Source organism: Triticum aestivum, chromosome 6B, assembly GCF_018294505.1.
Source record: "Triticum aestivum cultivar Chinese Spring chromosome 6B, IWGSC CS RefSeq v2.1, whole genome shotgun sequence".
NCBI lineage: Eukaryota > Viridiplantae > Streptophyta > Magnoliopsida > Poales > Poaceae > Triticum > Triticum aestivum.
Window position 1 is genome coordinate 149438780 of NC_057810.1, and position 16219 is coordinate 149454998.

General features: G+C 47.9%; 1 protein-coding gene across 1 annotated transcript; it reads right to left on the reverse strand.

The window, feature by feature from the left end:
* Nucleotides 1–2252: 2252 nt before the first annotated feature.
* On the reverse strand, nucleotides 2253–4400 carry LOC123136267 (uncharacterized). Its single transcript, XM_044555612.1, has 3 exons — nucleotides 4195–4400; nucleotides 3061–4011; nucleotides 2253–2918 (listed from the first exon to the last, which is right to left on the reverse strand). Exons 1-3 carry the CDS (start codon nucleotides 4228–4230, stop codon nucleotides 2406–2408), a joined length of 1500 nt encoding a protein of 499 aa, XP_044411547.1. The 5' UTR covers nucleotides 4231–4400; the 3' UTR covers nucleotides 2253–2405.
* Nucleotides 4401–16219: the final 11819 nt, after the last annotated feature.

Sequence of the window (16219 nt, forward strand, 5' to 3'; positions counted from 1 at the left end):
GCACCACTCATGTGGTAAGCAATTCAAACTTAAAAATAAACATGACCAAAGTTTATGAAGTTTGACTTCTCAAAAATATATATGTGCACTACATTGTTTTCTCTTAGAAAAGGAGGATGACCCCCAGCCTCTGCATCTAGGCGATGCATACGGCCACTTTATTAATTATTCTCATAAGACCTTACAAGTCAGACAACAGTAAGACTAAAGCCGCCGTCTAAGCAACAAATGTCGCTACACCTATTCAGTTGATGGAAGGGGCGCAGATAGCCTGGGCCTAATACCAAACAGACATCGCAGCCAAACCTAACATCTAAGACCTGAGACCCCAACCTAGCCACTTGCCGGGTCTGGGGCACACACTGGTCCGACGTGCTCTCAGAGGCCGCCGCCGCCAACTGCCATCGCTCCATCTTCAGAACTGTACTGATGCATCAACCTTGCTCGGTCTAACTATCGTCGACGCCACCACGGCGCCCAACGACACCTCCTCCCTGCGCGCAAACAACTGAGCACGTCGCGGTCGCCACTGATATACCTCAGCGCCATGCTGCCAAGTACCACCAGCCGACACAACTTGAAGTCCTTGGAAGATCTGTCGTGCGTAGCACCTGCCGACCAGGCATGACCAAGCGTAGCACCTATCGGTCAGGCATGACTTGACATCTCCACCGAAGCTCCGTGCAAGATGAAGCCGCTCCACCTCCTGCCTCTGACTTCCAACGCTGCTCCACACACGATGCTCCCAAGAGAGAAACGACACCGCAGTGTCGCCATCGTCCGATCTGGAACACCAGATCCTAGGGTTTCCCCCGGAGCAGCACGAGTGGGTCGACAGTAGTTACACGATGATGCCTTCATCAAGGTAACGACGTAGAACGTCGCCATCGCCTGCCATCAGCTCGGTTTTCACCGGCAATCATGTCTCCCCAACTCGCAGCCGGGACTAGATGATGGATCTCGAGATCCGATCACCAAGCTTCTGGCTGGCCACCACCGACGAAGAAGATGACCACCACCACTGGCTACACCGGCCAGAACAGATCTGCCATGGGTGCCGCCAAGCAGTCCACCAGGCCCTCGACGCCGTCGCCGATCTAAAGCCGGATGACATGCCGCCGAAGACCGTATCGCACCGCCGCCCGATCCAGGCCAGCCGCCGCCCGTGGCCCGAGGCAGGGCGGACCGCCGCCGGCGTCGAAGCCAACGCCGTCGCATCTAGATCGGCCGCACCTCCATGCATGTGGGGCCCCGTCACCCCTGAGATGCGGGAGGAAGGAAGAGCCCCCGCCACCGCCGTCGGCCTCCGGGCGCAAGCCGGCGGCGTCCTCCGGCGGTGCGAAGGAGGAGAGGAAGATGGGCTAGGCCCGGCGGCTAGGATTGGGGAGCCCCCGAGTCGCCCGAGCGGGGGGCAGACGCGGGGGGCTGTTGCCCTTGTTTATTCAGACGAAGAGTACAAAGTGATTACCTTGCGGAAGCGGCTGTGGCTAGGGTTTAGAATCGACTTGCGATAGATACCATGTTACAAAGGAGAGAGGGACATTGTGGAAGGGAGAGAGTATATAAAACATACCACTCGGGTCTTTGGGTGTGTAGATGTGAATGCCCCTCATATTTGTTTGAGTGACATGAAAGACATCAACACCAGACAAAACGATTTACAATAATGAAGATAAAAATTGAAATGTCGCACAAATTATCAAAATGTGACCAGACAAGTGGCACCCGTGCTAAATATGTATACACAAAAACTTGATTTGTAAATCAGTACAAAAATGATCAAAGTTGCGCGTGTGTACCGAACGATTTCATTACCCGTCATGTTCTGGCAAGGAATATGTTGCTCTGGTCTTTAGAAAACATGGACACAACCGTTCACACGTACTTTGACAACTCGCGATTGCGTAGTTTCACATGACCTTTGCGGCTTGTTTTCCTGTTACTAGATTTGCTTCTCCGTTCAAGTTTCTTTGCAGGTGTCGCCGCCTACGAGTATGTTCTGCCTGAATGGCAGTGCTATTGTGCTAAGCAGGGAATGCCAGTTTAAAGGTTTGCGTGTCATGAAAAACAGCGCGTGCCTTGGTTCTAAAAAAATACTCCCTCTGTAAAAAAATATAAGATCTTTTAGATCACTACTTTGGAAGTACAAGATAAAAAATAACAGAGCATCATTCATACTGAATATCAACTGTTTTAAACATATAAGCAGCTGCTGCACGACCACAGCAGTCCTGCTTACTTTATCCGTCTCATTGTCGAAAATAACTAAATGAGCTGTTCCAACAAATTGGTAGCCCAGACACATTTTTGCGGAAAAGCAATAGCACTGACGTAGTAGCAACCAATTGGGTCTTCGAGAAAGACGAGTCCTTCCAACCACATCAAGATTCATCTTCAACTCGACCTTAAGAGCGGAAGTGAATATCGGGAGTAGCGGTCGCCGTCTCTGCTATCATCTTCTTCCTCAACAAATCAGCATCCTCTCTGGTCCGTGGATAACTAGAAGGACGAAACCCCAGATGAGGAAACTTTTCGATACACCATTGACACACCTTCCTGTCGTGCAGGAATACCTCCCTGATGTTCGCCGCAGCTTGAATGACACGCCTGACGTATCCTGTGAAATTGCCATCGGACTGGAAACCGTGGATAATTAGCCTCCCCAGATTCTTGTGCCTAAAATGAGGATCGGATGGCCCCCACTTCACATCCATTTTCTTGGAGAAACTCTTTTGCGACTCCGACCGACACTTATGATCCCATACCGTGATGCAAAGCTCCTCTAAGTATGGTGCGGCTTCAAGAAGGAACATTGTCCAGGAGATATCACATTCTTCAGGAAGATGATCCAGATTCACAAACCGAAGTTTGGCAAGCACGGGAGGAAGCACTCTTGTGCATTCTGGTCGAAGCCAAATCTGTGATAGATAAAACAAATTAAGTAAATAACGCGTGCATAAATTGCATCATCAAGTGATGCATAAGTTAATTACTACTACCCTGAGATAAAAACATCATACAGTTAAATGGGAATGGGACAGAGATGATTAGAGCGAGTACCTTTTCACTACGAAACTCCAGGTACAAATCGCTTACAGTGGGGGCATTCGCAAGCAGCTGGCTTAGGTTGATGGTCTTGCCCGAAATGTTTGCATTAGCAAGGCTAAGCTTCGAAAGCTGAGGCACAAAACCAAGAACCAAGGGGTTCTCATCACAGGGCCAATTCCTGTAGCTCATCCGCTGGAGCTTTGGCAGACAGTCAAGCACCACCGTTTTAAATTCCCCGTAGGTGATAGCAAACTCGACGAGCCGAGCGTGCTCCACACGGAGCACCGAGCGGAACCCCGCGTCGCACTCGCGGAAAGACAGGGACTCTAGCCGCCTGCAATGGCGGAGGATGCTGGGTATGTCCGATTCACCGAACCTCATGTTCCGCAGATGCAGCTGCGTGAGACCAGCAAATGCGTCCGGACAATCGCGGACAAAATCGTTGAACTGCTTGGCGAAGAGCAGGCGATGGGCGTCGGTGCAATGGTCGGTGTCCCTCAGTGTCATGATTTCGAACTCGGCCGCCTCCAGTTTCTGGGTCGCCATGGCGAGGCCGACGGATCTACCGATGGCGAGGCAGCGGGAGGGAACCAGGAAGAACTTGAGCTTCAGCTTGCGGACGGTGATCTGTGGAGACCTCGTGCTGAGGATCTTCTCCGTCATATCAGCCACAACACCATCCATTTGAATCAAATCACGATTGCTGAGATCAATTATGATCTGCGAGAGCATAGTCGGCAGCTTCTGCATTTGCTTCGAAAGGATGCAGGTTCTTACAGCATCAAGCGTACCCACCCTCTCAAGGATGTTGACCAGCAAATCATTGGGCAGCTCGCTTAGCCTGTCCTCCCCGTTACCAGCTGCTGTCTTTGACTGTGTTTCGACCGTCTCAAGGCCTTTGAGAAGCACATCGCTGGGCAGCTCGCTTAGCCTGTCCTCCCCAGTATCAGCTGCTTTATTCGACTGCATTTAGGGGGTGGCAGATTAGTCATAGGTGTAGATCAATAAATTGTAATACCTCCGTTCGGAATTAACTAGGGCTGAAATGAGTGTATCTACACACTGAAACGCATCTAGATACACTAATTTCAGTGAATTCCAAACGGAGGGGGTAACAATAATAATAAAGCAAAAAAAAAGACTTACATCACGGCTGCGGCGGCGACCTCTATTGAGCTTCATGGCGATCCGATCTCAAAAAAGAACTAAGTAGACAACTTACAACGACAAACAAAACGTGAACAAAAAATATTCCTGAAATGACGCTCCTTCGGTGTGCGACAATCGTGGACAACCGGGCTGAGCGCTTATTATAGCCTCATCCGGATCCGATTCAGGCTGCTGTACAATTTGTAAATCCACGGATTGTTACTGCTGTTTGACGAGAGGCGGGCATATAAAGGCAGCACCTTTTTCTAATACAATCCGAAATTGATCTCTTTCTGGCTTCCAATCCGATTACAGAACGAGATTGACACCTGTTCCTTGCTTGTTCCGATCCGAGCACAGAACGAACTTGCGATTCCTTCCTTCATCTACTGCAAAGGGCGGGCGTGCTTTGGGGAGTTCTCGAAAAGAATGAAGCCATCCACGGGTATTGTCAAGGTAACTGCGCGTACATTTTTCAAACACGTGGCCTAACAGGTGGCTGGCTCACATGTCACATAATGCATCCGCAGTACATTTGGGTCCCAGACATATGGGCCCATGTGTCGCAGTCCCAAATGCACCTGTAGTTAAGTCACTGAAGCAACGTCTCATATTTTCAAAAAAAAATTCTTGTTGTGGGCTCCCGTGTTTTCATTCCTATCGAAGGCCAGTTTCCTAACGTTCTGTCTTACAGCATCTACAACCACAACTTGCAAAATCCGCTCTCAAACATCCACACGCATGTTCGGACGCATCTGCGTACAGTGACTAGTCAACACGCAAAAGTTTGATTCACAACCGGATATCTCATTTTTCAATCATCAAATTCGTACAATGACATGCAACGTAAAACTATCTAAATTTTCGTTGGCGCCCATCCTTGTTATTCCGGCCATGTCCATACACTGATCGGCTCACGGGAATCGATGCACTGTCATCTCTCATGCCCTACTCTCCCTCGTCAGAGCCCATGGCCTCAACGTCGTCGGGCGATATGTGATCGATGATGTACGTGGCCAGGCGGTCGGGCCCGACGGCATGCGACTCCGCCTCCCGGCCATCCGTGCATGGTGCCTTGCAAGGCGGGCACGCCTCGTATCTACAGCGTGCTTCTTGTACACCATGTTGGCGTTTTACCTTCGGCTCGGGGACGACGCGCCACCAAAGGGGTTGCACGGCCATCAGCTTCCACCACCACTTAGAACTGTTTTGAAATCATAATGTGACGATATGTTTGCACATATATAATGTTTGCAAGTTGATTGCGTTGGTGAATTCTTATGTGACATGTAATGTTACCTTTGTGCAAATGAGATTAATATACAAAATAAGTCGATATCTTACTTATTTGGAAGAGATTAACGTTGTGTCACGACCCAAACTCAGGATGGGACGAACAACTGGATTAGTACCAATAACAAGATACAATTTGAGGGATACAAAAAGGTTTGAGGTGAGAAATCAGCAAAGAAGCAGGGGAGAGAAGTAGCAGGAGGTGAGGAACAGAACAGAGACGGGAAGATGAAGATCAGACTAATTCAATCGCTGCCTCCTCCTGTGCTCACTCGGTTGCTTATGTAGCCCATGCTGTGTGGGATCTAGCCTCAAATGATCAGCCCATCTCTAAGCCCAGGCCCAGGTTACAAACATACAGTGGCAGCCCATAGGTGGGGTGTTACACTCTCCCTCCCTTGAAACTCGGCTTGCCCTCAAGCCGACGATGAACATTCTTGGATCAAGAATGCCGCCACACTTGGCACGCCGAAGAGCTAATCCACCTGGATCATATGGTAGTAGTATGTGCTCGGTAGTGTCCAGTCCTCCCAACTCAATGCCAATTTTCTGAATATTTACCATTGCACCACCAAGAGGAACATGCTGGCATATGCAGAGCTGCAACTTTTCCTTCGTCCTTTCTTTTGCTTGCGCCCATGACCAGAAAGAATCAAGCTGCTGGTAAATAGGTTGGAGATGTTGCAGCAACATGACTGTAGTTACTAAGGTGCCTTGAGGTTTATGATCCATCTCATAATTCAGCCCTATTATCAACATCTGCACATGCTTATATATGATACGAGGATATTGTGAAACGAGGTGTTGACGCATTACTGGATCATGTATCAGATAAAACCAGAGAATATGTGAGCATTGGATCCGAGAATAAATCTCAGACCTGCTGGATTGAAGAAATGCAAGGAGCTGAAGGTAGAAGTGCACAACTGGACCCTTTCCAAACAACTTTGGTGCTGATGATGACGCCAGTTGCACACGATCCAGCCCACAATAAATTGCAGTGAACTCTACGAGTGTGTGTAATATGGTGCCAATAATTGATACTGAAGTTCCAAAATGCAGAATACTAGGGTCCCATGGCCTTCCAGAAAAATATGCCCTTGTATACTTGTATGTGAGAGCACCAAAACTGCCAAGCACTGCAGCCCCCTCAATCAAATCGGAATTTCCCTTGTCTTGCTCTTGTAGATGTTCAAATCCAAGAAGGTGCAGTAGCCTCAGATAGCTCCAGGTGTTCCCCATAAGAAGCAGCCAGCTCATTAAATTCGCCCTGGAAACACCCCTAGATAATTCACTTGTCCTGCAATGTCCACTCTCTCTGCACATGTGATGGTCCCCTGTAACTTGTATGCCTCCTGGAGTTGTATTGAGATCTGTTGGACTGAGCTCGCAAACAGATCCAACCAATAAAGTCCTTGCCAATTGTTTGTGTGTGCCATGCGGAGTACTTCATGAGGAACCTAAGCTCTCAGTTTCAACCGAACACAACCTCATAGGCTGAACAACAATGGTACCAGTAGCAAGGAGCTGCCCTCTTGATCAGAATCGAGAGGCAACCAGACAACTCCGTCCTTGAAATTATTTGCAGCCTCCATGAGAATTCCACCCAATAAACAGTGTAGGCCATATTCATAGTTCAAATGATTGCAATGCTGTAGGAAATCCATTACTCGCAAGACCCTTGATTCCATTGTATCAAGAGTGATTTCCCCATAGTTTGGAAACATTTTCCTGCACGACGCAGTGGCGGCACTCAGTGGTGGCTCAATGCTGCTGCTACAAGCAGTACTTGTGTGCTCAGTGACGAACGAAGGCCATGGCGATGGCCTGAGCATCTGCACCGCCACGGGATCATTGATGCCGTCATGGATCAGACCCTTAGAACAGGTGGCGGGCGGTGGTGCCATGATACTGACGATGTCGGTGTTGATGGCCTCGTAGCATACATCAGAGGCAGCAAGCTCGGGGAAGATGTTGACGGTGGCGTCACGACTCGGGCGCTCCTTCAAGCATGTGGTTAGCGCCGGAGCGGCAAGGCTGCTGGTGTCGATAATGACAACTCCGTTGTCTGCACCACGCATCATAGGGGAAGCGAGCTCGGAGGATACGCCGGTGAGGGTCTCCTTAGGCGTGAGGCCCTGAACTCCATGGCCGACGCAGTCGACAAAGTTCTTGCTGCCATGGTTCACCTCTACACTCTCACTTGTCTGCTCTTGTCCGGGAGGTGGCCATGGTGACTTCCAAAGCCAGTGGACTTGGTTTATGAGGGATGGAAACCATAGCATTCTTGTAGTTTTGTATAGGAGGGTACCCCTATATTTTGTAGCAACCCGAGGTGGTGGCCAAGATCGCAACTGAGTTGTATCTCATGGAAGAAACATTATGTTGATAGTAGAACATGGCACTTCAGGTGACAGCCTTCCAGTTGCACCACACCTCTGCATCCCTGGCCCAGAACTGCAAGGCTTGATGAAATGTAATGAAGAATAAGCCCAAGGTATCAGTTCAACATAAAACAGCCTCAGAGCTTGTGCGCTCGCTTCAGAAATAGAGTTAAGCTTCTCCTCTTGGGCAAAGGTTCTCAAGAAATCACAAACTCTACCAGTTTGCGTACTCACAAAATCCACTAGAATGCCAGTGAATAAAACTTGGGCTTTCAATTCCGTGTTCGATATAGCATCGCCAGCCTTCATGCACTTCGACTGACTTGCTTGATGAGAAGAACGCCATTGTTGAGTTGCTGAACGTGGACCTTGAGGACTGGTTGCTTCCGAATAGCATTTAAATGATGGCCATGGCATTGGTCATAGCATGTGTGCTTGTTCCTTCATGTTCACATTCTCATCCAGCATGTACATGGGGGTCAATGCGCCAATGTGGTCGAAGCAGAGGCGCCAACACCTTGTTGATGCCATGGCGTTCAGTTTGGGGATGGAAAACGGCCAATGCGCTAAAGTTGACAGGACCTTTGGAGGAGTTGCAGAGAATGGATTCACACTCCACACGATGAGGGGCACCGCCACATAACTGTTCAGATCGGCATCAGTCAGACCAACAATAGAGCACACAACAGAGGTTGGTGTAGCAACACTGATGGCTTCGATGTCGAGGGTCTCCTCACATAGAGCAGAGGTTGCAGGCTCAGAGCAGATGTCGACGGCGGCGGCGTGACTCAGGCACTCTGTCGAACATGTGATGGGCGTCGGTGCAGCAAGGTTATTTTTGTCAATGGTGATGGTGTTGTGGTCTGCATCACACTCTAGTTGGGCAGTGGGGTCGAGGAAGACGTCTCTGATGATCACCGTAGGCATGAGGATGTGAACTCCATGGCCATCATCAAGTTTCTCGGCAACCATCGCTGCCTCCTGCACAATTTCATCCTCCCTTATCCGGGCAAGGGACGAAGCACCAGTGATGCTCAACGGTGATCGTGACCGCACAACATCTTGGATATCTTCCTGCAAGCCCTCGATGTAATGGTGGACGAAGGTCTTGATGCTCAGGTTGGGGTTGAGATCCAACACACGATGTACGCATTCCCAGAATGCATCCGTGTACGCGGCCACGGTTGCGGTCTGCTTCTGCTCGAGCAGTGAGCACAACTGGAGGTTGTACTCCGACGACACGTCCTGGATGTCTAGGAGGCAGGCACGCTCATAGATCCACCGACCATGCATGGCTAGAGCCCGCGCTGCAGCGTGTCTTGATCGAAGTTGAACTACTGCCGCCACATAGTTGATTCTTTGGAACACGGAGATCTTCACCACGCCATACACTGTAAACACTTGTTGTAGTGTCTCCTCAGTGACCGGATAGTACACATGGTGCACGGTGATGCGAAGAACGCCGCCGTTTACCAACTTTTGGTGGTTCGACATTTGGTCGAGCACCTGATAGGCAGGAAGTGGGTGGTGATTTTTTTCTTGGCTCGAATACCAAATTGTCACGACCCAAACTCAGGATGGGACGAACAACTGGATTAGTACCAATAACAAGATACAATTTGAGGAATACAAAAAGGTTTGAGGTGAGAAATCAGCAAAGAAGCAGGGGAGAGCAGTAGCAGGAGGTGAGGAACAGAACAGAGACGGGAAGATGAAGATCAGACTAATTCAATCGCTGCCTCCTCCTGTGCTCACTCGGTTGCTTATGTAGCCCATGTTGTGTGGGATCTAGCCTCAAATGATCAGCCCATCTCTAAGCCCAGGCCCAGGTTACAAACATACAGTGGCAGCCCATAGGTGGGGTGTTACATGTTGATGATGACTAACTCTATTTGTTGAGAAGGATAGTGACAAACAATTCAGTTTACCAAAGATGTATGTACGCACACTGTGAGGCCTTGATGTAATTTTATTATGTTTTTTTGCGGCCTTGATGTAATTTTATTATGTTTGAGGTGCCTTTTACTTCTGATGAACTTCTTTAACAACTCGAGATATTTTTCGCAACAATACATAAACTACAATGATACATTGATTATTTTTTTTATATTTAAACTACGTATGTGCCAGTTGCCACGAAGATCAAATATTAAATATTTTTCAATAATCAATAACAGAATAAAAGGACCATACGAGACATAACTAGGTTTATAGCACAAATGCCCGTGCGTTGCAACGGGAGTATAGAAAAAATAAAATGTAATGCTGCAATACGGTTTGTATGAAACGACGGGTGAGAGAAAGGGTGGAAGATGAAGCTTCCGAGGCTCATTGCTCTAAACGACGATGCTAACAAAATGATACAAAACTTTTACTTAGAAACAACATTTCGATAACCTCATCAAGGTGATGCCAGAGTTGGCAACATGTGGTTCATGTCCACATATGGTACAAATCTTGGTTTGTGGTCAACAAAACAATCGGATGAGAGACAATGTCTAGATTGTTAACGGCATCCAGATTAGTATTTTGGTGTAAGCAATTGAAAAATTTCTCACAAGCGTGACATAGACTTGCAGCGGTCAGTATATATATTCAAATGCATGATTTGAAATCCCCTTTCATTGGATGGATTCTAATTATTATAGGTGTTTGGTATGTGAGCAAATACCATAGACCAACATATCCATATCACATTTGATGTCAAGAGGAAAAAACATGAAAAGACACTCTAATCATTAATCTCACACGGGATGGATCGAGAAACGAATTAACACAGGTTATTCGACAACTCCAGTTATGAATCACATAACCTTTTTTAAATTTTAAACATTTTTTAACATGCAAACACTTTTAGAATTACATGAACACATTTTTAAAAGTGTGGTTTTTTAAATGTGCACAATATTTCAATACATAAACTATTTTTTGAAAAACGATACAAACATTTTAAAGTGCAAGTGCACTTTTTAAAATCGCGTATTTAAAAAAACATGAACGCATTTTAAATTGCACAACATTTTTTAAAGCATGCATACACTTTATAAATTATATAAGCAGATTTCAGGGGAAAAAATACGAACCACTAATTCTGCAGCATGCATGTAGAGATTTTTTTTGAGAGAATACACGTTTCGAACTTGTACATATGTGGATTCTGTATCCAAGAAATAAAATATATTGTACCTGGTTCATGAAGGATCCAACCGCTCAACTTGCGTGGACGCTAGCGCTAGCGTCGATTGATAGCTAGAGGAAATCAATAGCCCAAATAATTAAGAAACAATTATCCCATCCCCTCCCTCAGGGGCTCACACCCCTGGGGACATGCCGCCTCTGCCCGCTGCACCCCTTCTGCATCCCCCACCGCCGGCAGCAACCTCGCCGGAGCACCACCTCTCGCGCCTTCTCTCCTTTTTCGTTTCTTCCCCCCGTTTTACATGAACCGGCCATGGCCGCCCCAAATCGACGCGGCCGCCGGCCTCTACGAGGCTCGCGCCACTGGATCCGCGGCCCTGCGCCGTCCTCATCCATGCCGAGTGTTGGAAGACGCCTGCCACACCAGCCTGACCGGGTCCTGCGCCACCAACGTCCACGCGCCCACGTCGCTCGCAGGGCGTGCGTCTGTTACGCACGACTCCCTCATCTAGCGCTCCCTCTGTTGTAATCTGTATCTATATATGTGTAAACTGTACATGGAATGAATATACAGTGATTGATTCCTTCCATCTTGGTTATCAGAGCCTCTTTCCTGCCTTCCATGGAGACCGGCGGTTCCTCCTCCTCACATGACGACACAAACCCCATCCCTCCCTCTCCCGGCCTCGCCGCCACTGCTCCTGCAGCCTCGGCGTCTCCCGTGCTCGGTGCTCCCGGCCTTGTTGCCCCCGTTGCCACCGCTCCCCCAACCACCACCTCCTCGGCTCTCTCTGTGATGCCGCTCGTGTTGGAAATATGCCCTAGAGGCAATAATAAAAGGATTATTATTATATTTCCTTGTTCATGATAATTCTCCTTTATTCATGCTATAATTGTATTATCCGAAAATCGTAATACACGTGTGAATACATAGACCGCATCATGTCCCTAGTGAGCCTCTAGTTGACTAGCTCGTTGATCAACAGATAGTCATGGTTTCCTGACTATGGACATTAGATGTCATTGATAACGGGATCACATCATTAGGAGAATGATGTGATGGACAAGACCCAATCCTAAGCATAGCACAAGATCGTGTAGTTCGTTTGCTAGAGCTTTTCCAATGTCAAGTATCTTTTCCTTAGACCATGAGATCGTGTATCTCCCGGATACCGTAGGAGTGCTTTGGGTGTATCAAACGTCACAACGTAACTGGGTGACTATAAAGGTATACTGCGGGCATCTATGAAAGTGTCTGTTGGATTGACACGGATCGAGACTGGGATTTGTCACTCCGTATGACGGAGAGGTATCTCTGGGCCCACTCGGTAATGCATCATCATAATGAGCTCAAAGTGACCAAGTGTCTGGTCACGGGATCATGCATTACGGTACGAGTAAAGTGACTTGCCGGTAACGAGATTGAACGAGGTATTGGGATACCGACGATCGAATCTCGGGCAAGTAACATACCGATTGACAAAGGGAATTGTATACGGGGTTGCTTGAATCCTCAACATCGTGGTTCATCCGATGAGATCATCGAGGAGCATGTGGGAGCCAACATGGGTATCCAGATCCCGCTGTTGGTTATTGACCGGAGAGCCGTCTCGGTCATGTCTACGTGTCTCCCGAACCCGTAGGGTCTACACACTTAAGGTTCGGTGACGCTAGGGTTGTAGAGATATTAGTATGCAGCAAACCAAAAGTTGTTCGGAGTCCCGGATGAGATCCCGGACGTCATGAGGAGTTCCGGAATGGTCCGGAGGTAAAGAATCATATATGGGAAGTCGAGTTTCGGCCATTGGGAAAGTTTCGGGGGTCACCGGTATTGTACCGGGACCACCGAAAGGGTCCCGGGGGTCCATCGGGTGGGGCCACCCATCCCGGAGGGCCCCATGGGCTGAAGTGGGAGGGGAACCAGCCCCTGGTGGGCTGGTGCACCCCCCCTGGGCCCCCCTCTGCGCCTAGGGTTGGGAACCCTAGGGGAGGGGGCGCCTCCACTTGCCTTGGGGGGTAAGTTTCCCCCCTTGGCCGCCGCCCCCCTAGGAGATCCCATCTCCTAGGGCCGGAGCCCCCCCTGGGGTCCCTATATAAAGAGGAGGGGTGGGAGGGCAGCCGCACCCTGACACCTGGCGCCTCCCTCCCCCCTTGCTACACCTCCTCCTCCCGTAAATGCTTGGTGAAGCCCTGCCGGAACCCTGCTGCATCCACCACCACGTCGTCGTGCTGCTGGATCTTCATCAACCTCTCCTTCCCCCTTGCTGGATCAAGAAGGAGGAGACGTCACACTGATCGTACGTGTGTTGAACGCGGAGGTGCCGTCCGTTCGGCGCTAGGATCTCCGGTGATTTGGATCACGACAAGTACGACTCCCTCAACCCCGTTCTCTTGAACGCTTCCGCTCGTGGTCCACAAGGGTATGTAGATGCACTCCCCTCTCTCGTTGCTAGATGAACTCATAGATTGATCTTGGTGAACGTAGGAAATTTTTTATTTTATGCAACGTTCCCCAACAGTGGCATCATGAGCTAGGTCTATGCGTAGTTCTCTATTGCACGAGTAGAACACAAATCTGTTGCGGGCGTAGACGTTGTCAACTTTCTTGCCACTACTAGTCTTATTTTGCTTCAGCGGTATTGTGGGATGAAGCGGCCCGGACCGACCTTACACGTACGCTTACGTGAGACAGGTTCCACCGACTGACATGCACTAGTTGCATAAGGTGGCTGGCGGGTGTCTGTCTCTCCCACTTTAGTTGGAGCGGATTCGATGAAAAGGGTCCTTATGAAGGGTAAATAGAAGTTGACAAATCACGTTGTGGTTGTTCGTAGGTAAGAAAACGTTCTTGCTAGAACCCTATTGCAGCCACGTAAAAGATGCAACAACAATTAGAGGACGTCTAACTTGTTTTTGCATCAATTGCTGTGTGATGTGATATGGCCAAAGGTTGTGATGAATGATGAATGATATATTGTGATGTATGAAATCATGTTCTTGTAATAGAAATCACGACTTGCATGTCGATGAGTATGACAACCGGCAGGAGCCATAGGAGTTGTCTTAATTATTGTATGACCTGCGTGTCAATGATTTAACGCCATGTAATTACTTTACTTTATTTCTAAATCGTTAGCTATAGTAGTAGAAGTAATAGTTGGCGAGCAACTTCATGGAGACACGATGATGGAGATCATGATGATGGAGATCATGGTGTCATGCCGGTGACGAAGATGATCATGGAGCCCCAAAGATGGAGATCAAAGGAGCTATATGATATTGGCCATATCATGTCACTACTATTTAATTGCATGTGATGTTTATTATGTTTATGCATCTTGTTTACTTAGAACGACGGTAGTAAATAAGATGATCCCTCATAAAAAAATTCAAGAAAGTGTTCCCCCTAACTGTGCGCCGTTGCTAAAGTTCGTCGTTTCGAAGCACCACGTGATGATCGGGTGTGATTGATTCCTACGTTCACATACAACGGCTGTAAGACAATTTTACACATGCAAAACACTTAGGTTAACTTAACGAGCCTAGCATGTACAGACATGGCCTCGGAACACAGAGACCGAAAGGTCGAACATGAGTCGTATGGAAGATACAATCAACATGGAGATGTTCACCGATGATGACTAGTCCGTCTCACGTGATGATCGGACACGGCCTAGTCGACTCGGATCATGTAACACTTAGATGACTAGAGGGATGTCAAATCTGAGTGGGAGTTCATTAAATAATTTGATTAGATGAACTTAAATTATCATGAACTTAGTCTAAAATCTTTGCAAAAAAATGTCTTGTAGATCAAATGGCCAACGCTCATGTCAACATGAACCTAAATGCGTTCCTAGAGAAAACCAAGCTGAAAGATGATGGCAGCAACTATACGGACTGGGTCCGGAACCTCAGGATCATCCTCATAGCTGCCAAGAAAGCATATGTCCTAGAAGGACCGCTAGGTGAAGCACCCATCCCAGAGAACCAAGTGAAGGAAATATGCCCTAGAGGCAATAATAAAGTTATTATTTATTTCCTTATTTCATGATAAATGTTTATTATTCATGCTAGAATTGTATTAACCGGAAACATAATACATGTGTGAATACATAGACAAACAAAGTGTCACTAGTATGCCTCTACTTGACTAGCTCGTTAATCAAAGATGGTTATGTTTCCTAACCATGAACAAAGAGTTGTTATTTGATTAACGAGGTCACATCATTAGTAGAATGATCTGATTGACATGACCCATTCCATTAGCTAAGCACCCGATCGTTTAGTATGTTGCTATTGCTTTCTTCATGACTTATACATGTTCCTATGACTATGAGATTATGCAACTCCCGTTTACCGGAGGAACACTTTGGGTACTACCAAACGTCACAACGTAACTGGGTGATTATAAAGGAGTACTACAGGTGTCTCCAATGGTCGATGTTGGGTTGGCGTATTTCGATATTAGGATTTGTCACTCCGATTGTCGGAGAGGTATCTCTGGGCCCTCTCGGTAATACACATCACATAAGCCTTGCAAGCATTACAACTAATATGTTAGTTGTGAGATGATGTATTACGGAACGAGTAAAGAGACTTGCCGGTAACGAGATTGAACTAGGTATTGGATACCGACGATCGAATCTCGGGCAAGTAACATACCGATGACAAAGGGAACAACGTATGTTGTTATGCGGTCTGACCGATAAAGATCTTCGTAGAATATGTAGGAGCCAATATGGGCATCCAGGTCCCGCTATTGGTTATTGACCGGAGACGTGTCTCGGTCATGTCTACATTGTTCTCGAACCCGTAGGGTCCGCACGCTTAAGGTTTCGATGACAGTTATATTATGAGTTTATGAGTTTTGATGTACCGAAGGAGTTCGGAGTCCCGGATGAGATCGGGGACATGACGAGGAGTCTCGAAATGGTCGAGACGTAAAGATCGATATATTGGACGACTATATTCGGAGTTCGGAAAGGTTCCGAGTCATTCGGGTATTTATCGGAGTACCGAAGAGTTACGGGAATTCGCCGGGGAGAAGTATTGGGCCTTATTGGGCCCTGCGGGAAAGAGAGAGGGGCTGCCTAGAGCAGGCCGTGCGCCCCCCCAAGGCCTAGTCCGAATTGGACTAAGGGGAGGGGCCGCACCCCCTCCTTCCTTCCCTTCTCTCTTCCCCTTCCTAGTCTCCTACTCCTACT